The sequence below is a fragment of the Cynocephalus volans genome, chromosome 2, assembly GCF_027409185.1.
Source record: "Cynocephalus volans isolate mCynVol1 chromosome 2, mCynVol1.pri, whole genome shotgun sequence".
In the NCBI taxonomy this organism is placed as follows: domain Eukaryota; kingdom Metazoa; phylum Chordata; class Mammalia; order Dermoptera; family Cynocephalidae; genus Cynocephalus; species Cynocephalus volans.
Genome location: NC_084461.1, coordinates 202,940,793 through 202,961,328, shown reverse-complemented (window position 1 = coordinate 202,961,328; position 20,536 = coordinate 202,940,793). Strand labels below are relative to the sequence as shown.

The following is a 20,536-nucleotide window of genomic DNA, read 5'->3' as shown; positions in this document are numbered from 1 at the left end:
AAGCCGAGCAGGTTCACGGGGTTTCCTTTTCATTCGCGAGGCTTTCTTCTTGCTCGTCACTGCCCCTCGGGTCCTATTCAGCACCTCATCAGATCAGTAGAGCCGGGCCTTTGGCTGGCCTGCTGGCAGCGAGGCCTGGAACCGGGCGGGAGGTGATCAAAGGGGCCGCCACTGCAGCCGCCACCGCCCTCCTCCCTTCTCTGCCAGCCCTCCTCAGGATGAGGCCCTGCCAAGGTGACCCAGTGGAAGCCACTGGGGGAGGGCAAGGAAGAGAGGAAGCTTTTATGTCTGTCTTTCTCTTAGAAGAGAAACAAAGCACAGCTTGAAAGGAGACACGCCACTAGCAAGTCAGATCTCCTTCCTTCGGGGATGTCTCTGTTCTATTTTGTTGTTGTTTGTTTTGTTTTTGTTTTTGGTGGCTGGCCAATACAGGGATCGAACCCTGGACTTTGGTATTATCAGCATCATGCTCTAACCAACTGAGCTAACCGGCCAGTGCCGATGGCTGTCCCTGTTCTTAAACCAGGAACAGAGAAGCCACCTAGACTGGCGCACATGGGTGCACTTGGACGCCTAGATCCTGAGTCCAAAAGGCTAGTGGCTCTGCGACATGCTGCTTCCAGGTCCTCTTTCATAGCTGCATGCCTCCCAAGCCTTGAGACAGATGAAGTTACACTGAAAAAGTCTATCTGTTATCTGAGAGTACCTGAGATACCATGCCTTGTCTCTTCAGGGTTCTAATTTAAAAGAAGGAGAAAAAACTATCTGGGATTTTCTTCAGCAAGGAAGAGGAAACAATGCAATTAGAGGCTCTTGGGGAGCAAAGATCCCTCACTTACTGATGAGTATCTTTTCTCTTGGGTCAGACAGAATCAAAGTCAAACAGCGTCCCATCTGGCTCAGGGCCAGGAACTGTAAGAGGAGCAAGCCCACTTCTCAGCCTGGCCTCTGCTCATGAGCAGGGCAGGCTTCACCCCTGACCAGCATCTTTTGAGGAAGGCAGTGTTTGGACAGGCCTGTAATTCGAGAAGCCCATTAGGTGCATTCTCCCTTTCTTACCTTTGTTGGGCTGCCAAAATATTTACTTGACTTCTTAACTCTAAATCTCTGAAACACACCTGGATTGCCTAAAACTGGCAATTTTCTTATTTTCTCTTATTCATAGAAGAGAGCCCAACCTAAGCAAAAACGATGATAGCACAGAAGGATTGGGGGGAGAGGGCTGGTAAGAAATCCAGCTTTATATAATTTAGTCACTTCTTAAGAGATGGGGTACACTGGATGTCTTTCGCACGTTTGGTGGGGGGCACTGCAGGGCAGTGTAGATGGTTGGAAGCAATTCTACGGGCAATCCTTTTGCAAAACAAACAAATTCTATTTTGACCTCTAGGGAAGAATCGATTTCCATGCCAAGTAAAAATTCTGTGTGGTAGTCAGCATTTTTTTTTATACATAATCATGATATAAAAGCCAACTGAATTGTAAAATTGGCAGAGGGACTGGAGACTGTATAACAGGGGAAATGGGGTGCTAAAACAAAATTCAGAATTTAAAGTGTTTTAGATGAATTTTAGATGATAGAAATAACTGTACTTTTTTTCTTTTCTCAGTGCTTCTCACATCATGAAAGAGAACTTGGGAAAACATTCTTGGGTCTAGTAAGTGTGAAGCCACTGCAGAACCATCGCCCCTTGCCATGTGCGCTTGTCTATCGGCTCCCGTTTCTGCCTGGTGCTTTCGAAAGCACACACTTGCCAAGGCTGAGTGGCCTGAAGTCAGACCTTCCAAACAGGCTGTAGTTTATGGGTATAACTCAACGGAAGGTCCCTGCACTGTCTTATTGGTACTGTTCTTAGGAGCATATAGCATCCTGGTTAATGATACCCATTCCCAAAGACACCGACACCCCCCTCCTGAGAACAAGATCCTGGCCATCAGTTAGGAAAATTATTTTCAGTCTGGTGCTCATCAGCAAACCTTTGGAAGAAAAATTATTTTAGAAATGTTTTTCAGATCTTGAACATTCTAAACTGGAGTCTTGGAGGTGTTCTCCTTTCAAAGGCACTAAAAGCACAGCAGGAGTGGGAGGATTACTGACAGCTATCACTCACCTACATCCTTTCTGTAGCATTAGGTTTTAAAATGGCACCTCTGTTACCTTTATTTTGATACTGTCTTGTCTTCCATTACTTAGACCTGAGGGAATACAACCTTAAGCCCATAAGAAATCAGATCCCCTAAGGCTGGTCAGCAGAAGCATCCACATTCATGGGCACTTTTTGGGATTCTAGGAAGTGTCAGGCCAGTCTCTTCTAGAGCCATCATTAGCTAAAAAAAAAAAAAAAAAAAAAAAAAAAGGAGGAGCCTAGGCAATAGCTCTTCCATCTTTCCACATTTTTAACCAAGCCATTTAGCTATTAGTTGGAACTAAAGGAGTCCTGACTACTGGCATGCTGAGGGATCTAGCTTCCTCCTGCCTTAGACGTCACAAGTGAAATCAAAGAATCTTAGACGGCAGGTAAGGATAGAGAACAACGATTATGAGAGACCAATGCTTCCTGGCTCTCTATTAACTTAAGCTTTTAGAAGGAAGGAGGGAATAAATTCTTTATTAGGAATCCCAGAAGGACTTCAAATATATGACCATGTAAAATGCCACAGTAAGGACAACTTAGCTGGTCTCAGTGAAACAATGAGCCTTCCAATGGTTTCTTAGATATGACACCAAAAGCACAAGCAGCCAAAGGGAAAATTTATAAATTGGACTTCACCAAGATCAAAAACTTTAGTGCTACAAAGGGCCATCAAGACAGTGAAAAGACAACCCATGGAATGGGAGAAAAATATTTGCAAATAATGTATCTAATAAGAGACTTACATCTAGAATATATATAAAGAACTCTTACAACTCAATAATAAAAAGACAAGTTACCCAATTAAAAGATAGGCAAAGGATCTGAATAGATATTTCTCCAAAGATATACAAAGTGTGAATAAGCACATGTCATAAGCTTAACATCATTAGTTGTCAAGGAAATGCAAATCAAAACCACAATGAGATACCACTTCATACCTTCTAAGATGACTATAATCAAAAAGATAGACAATAGAAAGTGTTGGTGAGGATATGGAGAAAATTAGAACCCTCATACACTGCTGGTAGGAATAAAGAATGGTGCAGCCACTTTAGAAAAACAGTCTGGCAGTTCCTAAAAAGGTTAAACTTAAAGTTACCATATGACCCAGTGATACCACTCTTAAATATATAGATATATAGAGAAATGAAAATCTATATCTATAAAAAAGTTGAACACAAATGTTCATGGCAGCATTATTCATAATAATCAAAAAGTATAACATCAACTGATAACAAAATATGGCATATCCATACAATGGAATATTATTCAGCAATAAGGAGAAGTGGGGGGGGGAGAAAGAAAAAACAGTAACAAAGTACGATACATGCGACAACATGGATGAACCTTGAAAACATTTTGCTAAGTGAAAGAGGCCAGACCTAAAAGTACACTTTTTGGGGGGCAGCTGGCTGGTATGGGCTAAAAGACCACATACTGTTTGATTCCATTTATATGAAATGTCCAGAATAGGAAAATCAATAGAGACAGAAATTAGATTAGTGACTGTCTAAGGTTGAGGGGAAATTGGAAAGAGGGTTTGACTGCTAAAGAGTAAGGGGTTTCTTTTGGGGGTGATGAAAATGTTCATCTATCTGAGAAGGAACTTGTATCTAGAATATATAAAGAACATGAAAATGTTCTAAAACTGATTGTGGTGATGGTTGCACAATTCTATGAATGTACTACAAACCACTGTACATGTAACAACAACAAAGACTTCACATAGGAACAATCCAATCAGTCCTTTCTGTTCTGTTTCTATATAGAGTCCAACCACCTAAAAACATATTTCCAGAAAAGAAATGGGTAGAAAAGTTTTGGTGATGAAACAATCTTGGGCAACCTGAAGTTGAAATAGGTTTTGTGGTTGGTTTTAACCACAGTATACACTTCCAATGTTAAAAAACAGTAAGTGTGTGTGTGTGAGCACACATGTGCTGGAGTGAAATAAAACTTGAGGGCCAGCCCCGTGGCTCACTTGGGAGAGTGCGGCGCTGATAGCACTGAGGCCGCGGGTTCGGATCCTATATAGGGATGGCCGGTGCATTCACTGGCTGAGCATGGTGCAGACTACACCTTGCCGAGGGTTTTGATCCCCTTACCGGTCAGAAAAAAATAAAATAAAACTTGAATATGGCAATTATGGTAATGAACACAGATTCTAAAAGCAACTCCCCACGCTGACAGAGTTGAGGCAGGGATATGATGTATTGGGTGGGGGAAGATGAGGATTAATGGGGATTCCCTGGTCTAAAGAATGCTTTGTTTCTTAACAGATGAATTCTTTTAAATGTGCTTACAAGCACAGTTCACTCAGCTCTGGAAGTATACTTTAAAACAATAAAAATTAAAAGTGTGGTACTAGTCCAAACAGGGATACAGAATTTGACGGTAGATAATGCAGGGTATGATCCTAGAATAGAATATAGTAGAACAGAACATATTATTTTTAAAAAGGAGGGGAATACATAAAATTCATTTTATGTATGAATTGAAAATGAATTAAACGGTGTTGGGGAGAACTTTGGGAGAAAGAGATTCTACTTAGCCACTCCTGATATTACACATAAAAATAAATCTTGAGTGATTTAAAAATGCAATATGTTAAAAGAAAAACGACGACCACAGAAAAAGTTGAAAAGGGAAAGCTGATTCTAAGAGTCTCCAAGAGAGGGAATAGAATAATTAAGCTTAGAAACAACAGAAGAAATTAGAAAGGAATGATGACTATGTAAAAATTTCAAATTTCTACACATCAAGAAAGTTAAACAAAAAACAAGTACATAAAAGGGCAAGTTAAAAAACATTCCAAATTACAAGGAATACATTACTATAAAAAAATCTACATTAAGAGCCACCCATAAATAAATCAGCAGGGGACCAGAATAGGCAACTTACAAGAGGGGAAATTTAATTAGCATATGGAAAATGCTTCCAATTTAATATTTGCTAATAATCAAAGAAATGCAAATGAAAATATTGAAATACTATTTTTTAATCTTTCAAATTAGTAAAAAAAATGTATTAACAATAATAGTCATTGTTAAGAGTTGTTTCTGTGAAAAACGGTTCGTTCCTACCTCACTAGCGGCAGGGTAAACTGAGGAAACTTTCCTGAACAGCAATTTATAACTATTTACATTAAGAGTCATTTAAAAAGTTTGTATTCTTTGATCTATAATCTCCTCATGGAATACTACCTTAAGGGAATAATTGAAAGGAAAAAAAAAACCCCATCCTGTATAAAGAAAGATTTGTTTGGTTTACTTATAAGGGTTAAAAATAAAACAGAAGTAGTCTAATCATTGAACCCTGGGGGAATGATCAACTAAATCATTATATATTCTATTATGTTATATAACCATTAAAATAATAGGTTATGAAAATTATAGTAAATTGGTAAAATGACTAGGATATATTATTAAGTTTAAAAAGGCAGAATTGACATTTATACCTCTAATAATTACCTTAGAAAGCTGGCTCAGGGAAGAAGACTTAAAAGGAATAAACCAAAATCAATAATACTGTGTTAAGAGAGTAGAATTAATGGTGGTCTTTTTCCTTTTTTTTTTTCAAACTCTCCATAATTAATTGTTTTACAACAGATATTTACTGAGTGCCTGCTATATGAGCCACACATTGTTCTTGGCACTAGGTAATATAAAGGTGGTATAAATTATTATACTGCTTAAATACTTAAAAATAAAAAAGACAAAGAGAACAAAATTTCTGATAGTAACTGAAAAAGTAAAATGAGTTGACATGATAAATTTTGGGTATACTTTTAAAATTAGAGGTTGTAAAAAATGTTAAGATTTTATCAATTAGAACTTAAAAACATAGTAAAACACTAAGAAAACAACTGATTTTTTTAAAAAACAATCTATTATGTTTACAAATAGATGAAAAAGGCGTTTAAAACTAAACAATTTAAAATTCGATTTCTAAAAATCAAGCCAAAGCAACAAAAGTTCCTTGCATATGCCACATTCTTTTCTCTGAGTGCCATTTAAGAGTTGATACATTTGTGAAAATCTGTAGCAATAGGTTAGTGAAGGCGAAGTACCTTTATGCAGCACAAGAAATAACCCAAACTCTTTAGGCTGACTAGAACTTTATCTAATCCAACAGCGCTTAGAACAACTGGAATGTGTTGAAACTTTTATTACTTTTGTAACTAGCAAAAGTGATGCAGAACTTAAACTATTTCAGTACCCCAAAGGAATTGTTTAGACTGCCTCAAACTTAAGATGCAGCACAAAAAGCATTAGTCAGGCCACATAGTCCGAGATCTCCAAGGCATGATGATCCCCTGTACCTTTTATCAAATAAAATATGATGCTTTGGAAAGGAAGCAAACACAAAAGACAGAACAAGGAAAAGAAATTGCATTTGTCTGGAGTCTGAGAAGGTCTTGTGACCAAGGCTAGCAGACAGGCTCTCTCAGATGTCCTCCTACCACTGCTTCCAGTGAGGGAATCTATGCCCAGGCACGAGGTATGGAACTCTCCTGCACAGGTGCTATACAAGTACAATGAGGGGGAGAGGAGTACTCCAGAAATGTCTAGGTTTTCCAGGGGCCTGGTAGATAGAACACCAATCACACACAGTCATTGTCAAGGCACCTCCCACAACCTGAAATGCCCACGAATGTGACCAGAAACAAAACTCGAGTGACAGCCGGTTGCTCAGCTGGGTTAACACATGCCCATGGCCAAGTGTGTGCAAAGCCCCTCTATTTAAGAATGGAGAGTGGATGGGACTCTTGGGCTTGTCTCCAGGTATGGCAGATTTTGGTGAACTGACCTGGTACTGGCATTTATATATTATGATGACAATATATTAGGTTCTAACTTCTTTTCAAAATGGCCTCTCAAAAGTAGACAAGTTCAGTAGCTATTTTTGATTGGCTTTTCAAAAATGGCCTATCATACATAGTTTTCTGGGATAGCCTCATCTGTGGCCCTTGCTCTGCTAAGAGCCTGGTTCAATGGATGGGCACAGTGGCAGGGAGGACTATCTCCAGCCAGGCTTTCCCTGATCCTGGGAGGTGGTTGGCTGTTGGGCTGGCAGACACGTATTTTGTTCAGCTCACTCACACTATCTTCAAACTCCCTTAGCCTCCCAGTGGATTTCAAAGAATGGTTTCAGTTAGCCTTTTATAGCTGAACATGTCTCTGATCTAGTCAAAAAAAAAAAAAAAAGTATTGTGCTTATTATAGCCTTTTAACCAACAGGTTCCTGAAAGATTTAGGTGTAGATGAAAAGCATCAAATTAAAAGACTGTGACTTTCAAATCAGACATATGATCTCAGAAGTGGTATTCCCTGAGTTTTTCCATTCATACATGCCAATCTTTTCCGCCTGAGCTAATTTCTTTTACTAAGTTCCTTTCCTGATTTCCTTTTTAACCAAATATGGGAGATATTTACCCAAGTGCTCCTTAAAATAAATTTGAAGAGTCTTCCAAACTTCTTCCTGAACAAGAAACCCACCTCATCTTAACTTTAGGAAAAGGGCTTCCATTCACTTGGTAGGAGTATGTTTAGAAGGGGGAGAAAATTGTTATTTGGTGGAAAAAATTGTTATTTGTTGGGTATTCACATATTCCAAGAACTTGACATACCTTTTTTTTTTCCTTTTTCTTTTCAATAGTCACAACTCTCTTTACAGATGAGGATATGGAGAAATGGAGGCAAAGAGAGGTTAACTTGCCCAAAGTCATCCAGCTTCTACTGAGTAGAACTATCATTTGCATCAAAACTGTTTGGCTTTAAGGCCTAGGATCCTTGCACTCCTCACATGGAATCACGAATGTGACTTGATGGTTACCGTTCACTCAACAGAATGCAGCATCAAGGCTTCTATGAATCTGTCATTACAAATAAGGTCATGGAGTAGAGAAGGGAATGAAGGAGGAAGAAGTAGAATCTAGGTCTTTTTAGGGAGAGAAAGTTTGTATGTCACAATAAACAGGGTTTCTCCACCTTGACATTATTGACATTGAGGCTGGATTATTCTTTTTTAATTTTTAGTTGACAAATAATAGTTGTATATGTTATATATTTATGGAGCTGGATTATTCCTTGTGGTGGAGGTTGTCCTTGCTCTGTAGGGTATTGAGCAGCAACCCTGGCCTTTACCCACTAGATGCTAGTACCCCCAAAACCTGACATTTTTGTCTGAAGATTAAATTGTCTCCAGACACTGCAAAATGTCACCGGGGGGTAGAAAATTGCCCCCAGTTGAGAACCACTGTGTAAGAGGACCCAGAAAGGTATGATACAGGTAAGTGTCTCAAACAAACAATTACATAGAGTGCTTCCAGGGATGCCATGGCAATGAGCCATAGCCTTACCCAAGTTCCTACCTCAAGAAAAGGTAGGTCCTGTTCTAGGTCAAGGCTAAAGGTTATATCCCAATGCAAGCCTCAAAGACATTAAGATCTTTTTCACTATGTTCTTCAAATTCATTGTCTGGTTATTTGTTGTTATTTGTGGAAAACAGCAAGCCATTGGTTTAATTCAAATCACAAGCACTACAGAACCAGCACTCTTTTGGCTCCAGTACTGTAGAACAAAATCATTTCATGCCAACACATTCACCTTTGTTTCCTGTATTGTCCTCTAGTTTCTGCTCATTTCCACTAACTTTATAAAAGGGTTTCTCCAACTCAGCCAAGCTCCATGAGATAATCTTATTACAGAGTAGGATATAATGCTAGGTTTGTGAAATCAAATTTTAGGTCTCTTCACATTCTCAAAAATGATTAAGAACCCCAAAGAACTTCTGTTTACGTGGGTTATAGCCACTGATCTTTACCATATTAGGAAATAAAACTGAGAAAAATTTAAAACACAGAATATGCACGCACACATTCTATTAGTTTTCGGAGTGATGAAGTCACCACATGTAATGATGCCCCTGGAAACCTCTACCATGTACTTGTGAGAGAATGACAGCAGAAAATGCAAATGCCATTTTAATATTATTATAAAAACAGCTTTGATATTGTGGACCCTGGAAAGGACCTTGAGGATCCCTAAGGGTTCCCTGACAGTTCATGACAGAACTGTTTATTGGCGTGAAGTACATTCACCTTGTTGTCCAACCACGACCCATCACTCATCTCTAGAACTTTTTCATCTTCCCAAGCAGAAGCTCTGTATTCGTTAAATAACAACTCCCCATTCCCCTCGGTCCCCAGCCCCTGGCAGCCACCATTCTACTTTTTGTCTCTCTGAATTTGACTACTTAAGTAATACTGCTTTCAATGCTAATAGTAACTAAAGAATAACAAGGGAAGGAAGAAGAGAGGAAGAGAAGCTGGACAGTAAGAGTTGCTACTTTCAGTGCTTTCGTTTGTGCCAAGGACGATGATCAGTACTTAATTTAACATACACCATCTCCTTTAGGTACTGTTCCCATTTAAGGAGGGAAACATCAGAGGAGTTAAGTGGCAGCCAGAACGCACAGGGCTTAGACAGGTTGGAACTAGGGTTTACCCAGGTTAGTCTGATGTCTAAACCCAAGTCTTACCCTCCTCCCCCAACCATACTGGAAGAGTGAAACTTCCTTTGACTCTTTTGGTTACCAGAGTTTTTATTCGTTCTTCAAGACACTCTGAGGGCTGGACATGGGTTGGTGAGCTGAACATAGGGGTTCAACCCTCCATCGATTCCTCGTACCTTGGTTTTCCACTGCTTATCAGAAGAGCGGGGATTACAAACCAGCTCTCCTGCCTCACAACATAGTGGTTTTCCACGTTGCTATGCTGTTGAGCTAGCTGCTTCTACATTTCACATTTGCCTAAATGTGAAAACAGAGAAAGGACAGAAAGCAAACAGAAGGTGTCCTCAGCATTTCTCTGGCTTGAGCCTCACCAAAGCATTTAAAAGAAATAAAGTCTGGGCCCACTCAGTCCAATACACCCAGTACCGGGGTAACCTGATCCTCCCTCTCCAACTGGCCTAGGTGCAATGCCAAGTGAACATTCCCAGGGTGCTGGTCCTATGACACTGGTGCTCTCATCAGAAACCTTCTTTGGCTCTCAGCAACCTATAGAATGAAGACCAGACTCCTTAACTTGAAAGTCTCTTCCTTCCCCAGCAACTTTCAATGCGCCTTGAAGAACCTCTTGCTCCCTTTCTTTCTACCCCATTCTGGAGATTCTTCTCCCACCCTGCCCCGTCTCATACTCTCCCTATAGCTCTGTCTCACACAGCTCCTCTCTGTAAAACTCACCCAACCCCTCCAGTCCATATGGATCTAATTCTCCTCACTTGACACAATCACTGTCTGTGTTCCGGGCAAGAAAAGGATCTAGTTGGTTAGAGCATGGTGTTATGACACCGAGGTCAAGGGTTTGGATCCCCACACTGGCCAGCAGCCCAAAAAAAAGAGGATCTGACTCTACATAGCACACATGAACCAAGAGTTCCTGCCAACTGGACCCTCTCTGAATGACTCAGAATAAACTGAGGACATCACCCACCAGCTTGTGAGCACATACATGACTTGGTGACTGCAGGGGCCTGCCTTGGGCTGGCAGCCCAGCATTAACCCCCACCAGCTCTCTTCTGGAGAACACATCTTCTTCCTGCTCTCCCCACATGGCGGGGCAGGAGAATCTACACTCCACTGTGTCCCCAGCCTGGGAGCACAGACTAAAAATGAGCACCTGATCCAATATATACCAATGAATTCCTGGATCTTTTAGGCTCAAAATCAAGAGAGTTTCAGGCCCAGGAATATTGGAGGGGGAGGTGGGGGCTGCATCTCCCACCAAGAAGCGGGTGGGGGGAATAAAGCAGGTGCACAGAGAAGACTTGGGGAGGGGACTGCTGGCATCCAAGCCCTGGAAGTAGCTGTTTTGGAAGAGCAGCAGCACCCTGCCATGGGTTCCATGACACAGCCCAGGATCCTCAGAGCAAATTCCCCTTTCCACTAGACAGAGCTCAAGCTGGGTTTCTATTACGTGGAACTAACAGTCTTAACCAAGCCTGTGACTACTGAAAAACATCTGATTTTTATCTAGAAAAACTGGCGAAGACAAAAGGAGGCAAAGAGAAGAAACCAGTATTGGTGAAATAGCGAACGGTCTCATTTCAGATCTTGGCTCTTGTGAGTGGTTTGATCTTAGGTTATATGCAGAATCTCTCTAGGACTCGATTTGCTTTACATAAAACAGGAATCTGGGCAGGATCTTAGACTCAGTCTGACAATTAAAGGAGATGCTGTATTTAAAGCTCTTAGCACTCAGCAAGCACCCAACACCTGATGGCTGCTTTCACTCTCACTGGTCATTTGCCATGAGCCAGGCTCTGTGCTAAGTGCTCCACAAACACCTCGCAGAACCCCCCACAGCAATGATAAAGGCAGCATTGGCCCTATTTCACAAATGAGGAGTGTAAGGCATGGAGAACTGAAGTAACCTTTCTGAGGTCACTTAGCCAAGTCTGGGTCTCTGTGATGTGGAATTCCCAGCCTTTCTTGTGTTTTGATTAACTTTCTCACACTGTCCTATTAAGCACTGGAAAGAACCAAGTCCATGCTTGTTGACCACACTGTCATTCAAAACCTTCCCTAAGAATCCATCCCCACCGGGAGTGGGTGGGAGTGGGGAGGGTTTATTCTGCCTCCAGTTATCAAATCGGGGCCAGGTGGGCTTTGCTAGAAACTCCAGCACATCTCGTGTATTCCCTGCCATGAGACTGTCCATGAGGTTAACAGGTCACAGGAGCCGAAGTTATTAAAGTTAACCTTCAGATTTCTTAGCAGCCACATAAGATACTTAATAAACACAGATTCAATTGAAGGGTTAAAATGCCTGGGGCATAAACACAGACTCCTGCACTTTGGGGATGGTTTGAGACCTTTATTTTCAATAGCAAGCTGCTCAGAAATGTCAATTTTATCCTAATTTCCTAGGACTTAAACTGTTATAGGTAACAGAGTCTGTCTTTCAGTGCTGTAACTAGGATCTCCCAAAACTGGATTATCAAGGAAAGATTTTAAATAGAATACAGAAGCCCAAAATATCAGAAGAGCAAGGAACCCTGAACAGCCTCTTTACATTAAGTGAAAAAGAGAGGCTCAGAAAGCTGAAGAGATTTGCCCCACGCCTGATCTAAGGTAGGGCCTGGACCGGCGCCCTGGCCTGCTGCTTCCCTATGGGGGCTTGCCCTCACCCCAACTCTGCCTCCCTAGCTATCCTCCTGCTTGCACCCTCCCCTGCCCCTCCTACAGATTAGATGGAGGGGATCGTAAATCATTTCTCTCATGAGTTTATAGTGTTCTTTTCTGAGGAGTTCAAAAGTGCTCAGTAATAAACCAGGGTGATGAGTTTATGTCTTCTGCTTTTAAAATGAAACTTTATTTGAACTCCTGGAGAGGCATTTACTTTTTTTTAATTTAGGACATTCCTGTCTTATTTCAAGGCTTCGCCCTCTGGCATTTTCTGTGGGCAGGTGGGTGAGGAGGGTAGGTGATGGGGAGAGAGAGGGGTCCGTGTTTAGCCCTCTCCTATTCTCCCACAGGTTTTTCCGAATGCCTGACTTGGCTGAGGCTGACAGAGTCCTCCCTTCTATGGTTTTTAACAAGTCTCAACGTTGACACAGAAGAGTCCCCCACACCCCCACATTGGCTTGGCTATGGTTTCTTCCTTTGCTTTTTGTGCGTCTCTCCACTGGCCACCTCTTCTGGCCACAGCCAAGAGCCAAGAAATGGATGGAAGATTCTGCTATATGCAGGGGACTGAGCTGCCGGTGAGGATCACTTTGCCTTCCTTTACCCTAGACTTTTGCTACTGCTCTTGGGGGCTCAGAAAAAAAGAAAACACAGCAAAGTTAATGAAACTGAAGCTGAGAACAACCACACTCTAACACAAAGATGAGAGAGACGGGGGGTCTGACTCATCTCATCTCCTACACCAACCCAGGTTTTAAACCAATGTGAAACTGTCTTACTTTCTCTGGTTCAAGCTTTTTTGCTAATGATTTCACTCAGGTATAAACTCTAAGCCAAATTGCAATAACTAACTCTATGCAAATGCCACCTACAACTGCACAGCCTTTCCAGACAGAAACACTGGGGGTTGTGGCTTGCAAGCAAGCAGAACCACGTGCTTAGCTTCTGGGCCCCTGCATTCAATAAATATTTAGTGAATGAATAAACTCAAGAAGTACTTAATGATTCAATATACGTCTAGGGTTTTTACTCCCCCTGGCTTCACAGGCCAGCAGGCCAAACCATACAAAACACTCCAAGTAAAACCACTACACAGTTGTTCCAAGAGGAGGAGGAAATAGCTGGTTTCACTGAGGGACTTCAACAAATGCCCCCAACACTAACCTGTGGGAGAACAATGGGGTGACCCTGTGAGCCCTGTTCCAACTCGTTTACAGACACAACAGGCACAGAGATGAAGCCCCACTAGACTGCAGCAAAGCAAATTAGGCCAAGGAGCTGAGCCCTGCATAGCAGCAGTTTCAGCACAGGAGAAAATATTACACTAGGAGCGTAATACCTACAAGGAAAGCACTGTTCCTACTCTTTGGATGTAGCTGGCACTTATCCTAGGAAAACACTAAAAAATTCTCAAGGGGGTCACTGCTCTCCTACCACCATCAGCAGCTCTGGCCAACTATTTAAATGATGAAGTATCAGGGCCTGAGCCACCTAAAACACTTTGATTCAACTTTGTGAATTGTAAACCAAACAGGTAATAATTCCTGTGGGTTTTTTTCCCTCAATGAAAGGATAGGAGAATTTGACAAGTAACCTGAAGCTGCTCAGAAGACAAAGGGGATGCAAAAATTACAAACAATTTAGACTTGTGACTGTTCCCAGGACCAAAGGTCTTTGAGAAGACACCAAAAGGGATTTCTTCAAGTGTGGGAAAGGCTCCCCTTTCTAGCAGCTTGCATCAAAACCACCTCTTCACCTGCCTGGATCTTCCAAGAGAGCCTCAGGAGGTCAGGAACTAGGATGATTTTTACCCCAGCTTTCTCCCCACAGTACCTAGAATAGCAGCTTTTAAGAATACAGAAAAATATCTAGGCAATAACAGTATTCTTAGGAGATACCATCTTTCCTCCAGCCAAAATTCAAATAACTTCCTCTAAACCTTTCCTTTTAACAAAATGATAAAGTTTAAAAACAGGCCTTTACGTGTCATGTTTTAAGATTCTTGATGGATGGCTTTCCAAAGTAAATTTATTTCTATGTTATACTACAGTCAGAAGTAATGTTGACCCTTTTGGCTAAAAAGACTTTTTTAGTACTTCTAAATGGGGTGACAGCAGCCAATGACAGTTTTCTGAAGCTTACTCTTGTGCAGGCGTTTGCATCTCTTCTCACCTTCTAACCACCCTATGAGGTAAGTTCTAATACAGGACTGTAATTGCTGTCTGCCATTCTGAAACCAAAAAAGCTCTAAAACCCAAAAGTTTTTCCATAACTTACTTGGCAGCAAAACTTAATGGACCTGAACTCATTTGGAGGTAAAGCTGCCCTGAACTAACACGAGGCTCTTTAGATTTTAGTTATACCACTTAATGTGAATATGCATATGGTTTGCTACACAAATATGAACGTGTTTGATTACTGAGTGCTGCTCCAGATCCCCCAGAGGTTGCTTAATATAAAATATATGCACTTTAATACCTTTTTAAACCCCCCAAAATTTCAGAATTCTGAAACATCTAGCCCCAAGGGTATAAGATAAAGTATTACGTATCTCCCTTACTGACCCATTTCACAGACAAAAAACTGAGACTCCTTGAGGGGAAGCAACTTGCCCAAGGCCCCATAGTGGACAAGAGGTAGAGCCGACTTTGAGGCTGACAGTGCCCTTCAGAGCCTAACCCCACAATGGGCTGCTGTAAGACACGTCTCAGTCCTCAACTCACATGACTTCACCTAGGAAGGAGCACTGTGTCAGCATGGCTTTTCTCCATAACCAACTATTTGAGAAGTCGGGGAAATGGAAGAGTGGAAAATACCAACAAGAACAGCAATGATCCAGAGGGCCTGGTGCTTACCTTGCCCAGGACAGTAAGGCATGGTTTGGGGTCCAATTCTGGCTGTTCCAGCTTCACCACTCCTACCCAGCCATATTCATACAAGTCCTCTTCGTCATTGTTATTACATAGGCCCAGTGGGTGCATCTAGGAGACAAAATGGAAAGAGAACATCAATAGGCAGGCTATAGATTTGCTTGACTCACATTGTGCATTTCTTGGACTTGACAACTAAAAGTAGTGTCAAAACTTAAAACTGTAAGCGGGGGGCAGTTATTCAACCCATGGAGAATCCTATTTCAGCACAATGAGCTGAGCACTGGTGAGAACACAGTAGAGCCACCATAAATATATTTCATGAATGCTTTCTCACTGCTTTTGTAAGTGGTGGTCATCCAAGGTAGAAACCACTCGATAGGATGGAGGGGAAAAAAAATAACATGACTCCCATATAAAATGCTGACCTAAACTGCTGTGAAATACCATGAATTTAACATGAAGTAGCAATTATAGATGAGACTAGCTAGGTTAGTATCCAAGACTGTTTGGCTTCCAGACCTAATAACACATGTATCTCAACTTATGCAAGAGGACCTGGAAACATCCAGGACTTTATGGAAAGACCACCAGAAATATGACAGAATCACCAGTATAATTAACAGGCTGTTTAAAGGCTATCCCTTGTTATTGTGAAACAGATGAAATTCTTTAAGGTCTTTTCAAAATTTGCAAAGCACAGCATCAAAGATGGGTAGCAGGGCATCATACAGTTTTCATGTGTAAATAGCACAGTCAGTGGAAGCCTGAAAACCAGAACAATCCTAAGGTTTGCACTCACCGTTCTATTATTGAGTTGTATCAGTCGCTAGAAGCCCTAATAACAATCTTAGAAGAGGAAATTCTTGCAGATAATATAGCTTATCAAGAAGTTGATGAGCCTAGCACTGTGCCATGCTAAGCTCTTAAATACGTAGAAAAAAATGTCTTTAGATTCATGGCAAGTTAGAGACACAGGTGACCTATGAATCCACTGTAGACAGAATAATGTCCCCAAAGATATCTATGTCCAAATCTCCAGAACCTGTGAATAAATTACCTTACACAGCAAAAGAGGCTTTGCAGATGTAACTGCATGGGATGGGGAGATTATCCTGGATCATCCAGGTAGCCTCAATGTAATCATAGGGTCCTTATCACAGAAAAGAGGGAGGAATGAAAGACACAGAGAAGAGATGGGAGAACAGAAGCGGAGTCTGGAGTGGTGTGCTTTGAAGATGGAGAAGGAGGCCATTAGTCAAGGAATGCAGGTGGCCTCTGGAAGGTGGAAAAGACAAGGAAACAAATTCTCCCCTAGAGCCTATGGAAGGAATGCAACCCTGCAGATTTTGGACTTCTGACTCCCAGAACTGTAAGAGAATAAATTTGTGTTGCATTAAGACACTAAGTTTGTAAGGTTGAGCATCCCACATCCAAGATCCAAAATGGTCCAAAATCAAAACATTTTGAGTGCTGACATGACACTGAAAGGAAATGCTCATTGGAGAATTTTGGATTTTTGGGTTAGGGATGCTGAACTGGTAAGTATAATGCATATTCCAAAATCCAAAACATTTCTGATCCTAAGCATTTCAGATAAAAGATATTCAACCTGTAGTAACTTGTTATAGCAGCAAGTAGAAAACTAATATGCCTACTTCATCCTCCACTTGTTTTAGGAATGAGAACAGAAATTCAAGATAAGTGGCTTTTCCAAGACAACACAGCCAGCAAGTGGCGCACCCAGAGATGACCCAACCTTCGGATTCACAGGCCAGTGCCTTCCCACTCTACCTGCTTACTTTATTGTCCCTTACTCTGAAAGCTGACCATCTGATTAGGGAGGGGTGAGAGACTAAGAGATAAAATCTTCAGAAAAAAATGTTTTCCAGCTCTAAATCCTGTGGTATTCAATGCAACGTGAGTTTAGTGCAGGCAGCAAGAGTTGCTAGAATGTTTGGGGAGGCTTCGTGCAGCTACTGAGCCTTCAGTGAACTTCAAAGGAAGAATTAGACTGGTCAGGGCAAAAGGAGAGGGCAGTCAGTCATTCCAAGCCCAGGGAGGAGTTGCAAAGAGATGACATGGAGCGGGGAGAAGAATGAGACCAGCCCAATTAATAGGAAGGGTCACAGTATACACAGAGAAGGTCTCCAAAACTAGAAAGGAGTCTGGACTCCAAGACAGCATCACAGGTTCTTAGGCAGAAAATGGCACACTGAAAATCATGATTTCGGGCAGATGGGTTACCCAACTTCAGGCAGTGGTATGCCTGGACACCAGAGGCAGCAACAAGTAAAGGGCAAAGGGTACAGCCCCGAGATGAAAGATCCTTGGCCACTCAATGGAGCAATGAGGAAGGGTTGCACAAGCCTGTGAGGCAGGTGAGTGGTCACCACTGCCGAGCACAGGCTGTTACAGGGGCTGCCAGCAGCTGTTTTTATAGTGGGTGAGCGATACCCCAACCCCTGGGAATTCCATGACATGAGATAGAGAACCCTGGGACATCCAATTTTTACATGAGTCCTCAGGCTCAGAGTTTGCTGGAAGGATCAGTGAGGGTTCTGCAGTGCAGTGGACAATGTAATCCACCCTCCAGGATGCCCCTGCAGGACTCAGCCCACTCTAGAATGTTCTACAGTTGTTAAATGAGGAGTAGCCTGAAATGCTGAGACCTCCAACTAGAAAGAGAATGAGCAGGGATGATAAGCCAGTTGTGCCAACAGCTCAGTCACCTCTGACCTCCAGGAAAGGGCTCAAGGCCCAGCTCAAACCAGCACAGCTCAAGAAAACTTCCTGAAACCCCAGGTCAAGTCACAGTAATAGCAACCACACTCCTGACCCCTTTCTACAGTATTCCATATTTTTCACCTGGCCATGTCACTTGGAGGTTTCCAGACGGATGACTGCTGTGTTACTTATACATTTACGGGATTTGACAAACGATAAAGAGTTGCTTTGGAAGAGCAGACATATCATACAGGTCTAAGACCCTGCATCTATATCAAATCTTTACTAAAGAAAGAAGCCAGGCACAAAAGGCCACATAATATATGATTCAATTCATATAAAACGTCCAGAATTGGCAAATCTATATAGACAGAAAGCAGATTAGTGGTTGCTAGGGGCCAGGGAAAGGGAAATGGGGATTGCTTAAAGAGTACAGGCTTTCCTTTTAGGGTGATGAAGATGTTCTAGAACTAGACGGTGGTGATGGTTGCACAACATTGTGAACACACTAAATGCCACTGAATTATATGCTTTAAAATGGTTAAAATGGTGAATATTATATGAATTTTACCACAATAAAAAAGCTTTAAACATACAAAACTATCCTAAGAGTTTACTCAAAAATTACAACCTGCCTGCCCCGTGCTGCCCTCAGCTAACATGGGATCCACAGTGGAGGCCAATACGGTTTCCACCCTTCCAGAACTTAAGCCAAGTACAGCAGCCCTTCTGGAAATTGTGTCCTGCAGAATACTAGCCCTGCAAGATGAAAAATAGGTACTCACACATGTAAATAATGCCGAGAAACACTTCACAGGGACTCAGGATCTACATTTGTCAATTAAAGATCCACAGAGGACTACGGTTAAAAACAAAAGGTTTTTAACCTTTGCTAAAACCATCATTTCCTATCCTTTGATTATAAGCCATTTTGTGTTTAAGATGATCACACTGTTTCAGGGGACACACTGAGAAATGCTAAGGTAGGGAGAACACATACCCACACATGAGAGAATACTACAGTAAACATGACGCAAGGCAAAGCTCAATATCCTCAAATGATGGAACATGTGTTGCAAAATGTAAAGGCTCTGGTAGAAAGAGATGGAGGGACAGTCCAGGGCAGCTGGGGAGAAGGCGAGGCTTGGCAGGGCAGTCAGATGTGGAGAGGAGAGGACCAGGAATGGGAACCAACAGCAGCAGGAGCCCAGGCTGAGGCCTGGCCCATTGCAGCCATGGTGAGGAGGAAGCGGGCCCAGCCAGGCCAGAGGCTTACGCTGTGGAGGAGTGGAACATGCAGCCACGGGAAAGGCATGACAAGAACAGCTCCTTAGGCATGCTGAAATCTGAACTATATAAGCCTCAAACACAACTAAGGGTCCCCTCGGGTCTGTCAGGCTGGCGCCCTGGGCCGCACTTCATGTCGGGCCCTCTTTCCCCTCCTCAGCAGTCACATCTTCCCACTGTTCTCCAAACTCCCTATCAAATCTTCCACTGACGCTGGGGCGACTGTTAGCAGCTCAACATGGTAGCCCTGTCAAGGGTGTTGACTTCTGAACAGAGATCAAAGCCTTAAAAACCAAACTGAACTTTTTATAAAGAACAGTGAGTGCAGTTGGTTGGCATGGGTTGGTTATTTTCCTGTGGAAGGTAAAGAAGCCACCAAAATCACATGTCAGAGGATTGAAAACCTACTTTACCACCCTCACCACCTTTCCACCTGCACCCGAGGTTCCTTCTCTCCTGAGTTCCTTATTCTGGTTTACATCTCCAGGTGCCCAAACCTATGAATTCAATCTTAGCTACCATGTCTCTCAAGTGTAACTGGCCTCTGACCCATTGCCAAATATCACATTGTATGGTCCAGATCTCTGTCAGCTTGCTCCTGATGACAGTATCAGCTTCTGGAAATGCCTGCCACCCCAGGCCTCCAGTCATTTACACCCTGGGTTTTTTTCCTGAGGGCTCCAAATTAGAGCTCAGGAGAATGTTTTATAGGGAAGCAGAAGTAGTCATGACATGAAAATATTCATTAGTGAACTGACCTGGCACAAAGGATAGGGCATTCTACGGCAAAGGCATAAAATGCAAACGAACGTGCCAAGTCTGAGGCAAGTGAAGAAGAAGGCCACCCATTAATTGAGCATCTACTACGTTACTGTGTTTATGTATTTTAATCTCTTCTAATCTTTACAGCAAACTTTTGCTAATTGTTGGAATATCAGATGATATAGTGACTAGACTATGTAAATAAGTTGCAAACTGGAACTGTGAATCAGCAACCAATGCAGAATTTAATAGAGTCCATGAAAGTCCTATTAGCCAACAATTGGATTCCACTCAAAGCCAATGGCAAACAATCTAGTTAAGGATTACAGAAGAAACACATATGGGAGCCTCCATAGAGAATGATCAAAGGATTAAGAGAGAACTTTGGAAAAAGTAAGAGAGTCCTCTCACGTGGAAAATGACTCAATGATCATGCTGCTGATGTCCATCATAAGCAAAGGACCACATTCATATTCTCATACAATTTTACTTAAAATATCCCAACACTTCTCACACAAGATTCACTCTTCGTTTAGTCTCAGAAATCAGCACAAGGCTGAAACT

At 42.0% G+C, this 20,536-nt stretch overlaps 1 protein-coding gene across 1 annotated transcript in view; it reads right to left on the bottom strand.

Moving 5' to 3' along the window:
* Positions 1-20,536, bottom strand: part of ZNRF3 (zinc and ring finger 3) — a 141,745-nt gene that overhangs the window by 40,593 nt on the left and 80,616 nt on the right. The window contains exon 2 of the mRNA XM_063087155.1: positions 15,182-15,307. Coding sequence (XP_062943225.1) covers positions 15,182-15,307 — 126 coding nt within the window. The remainder of the gene's footprint in view (positions 1-15,181; positions 15,308-20,536) is intronic.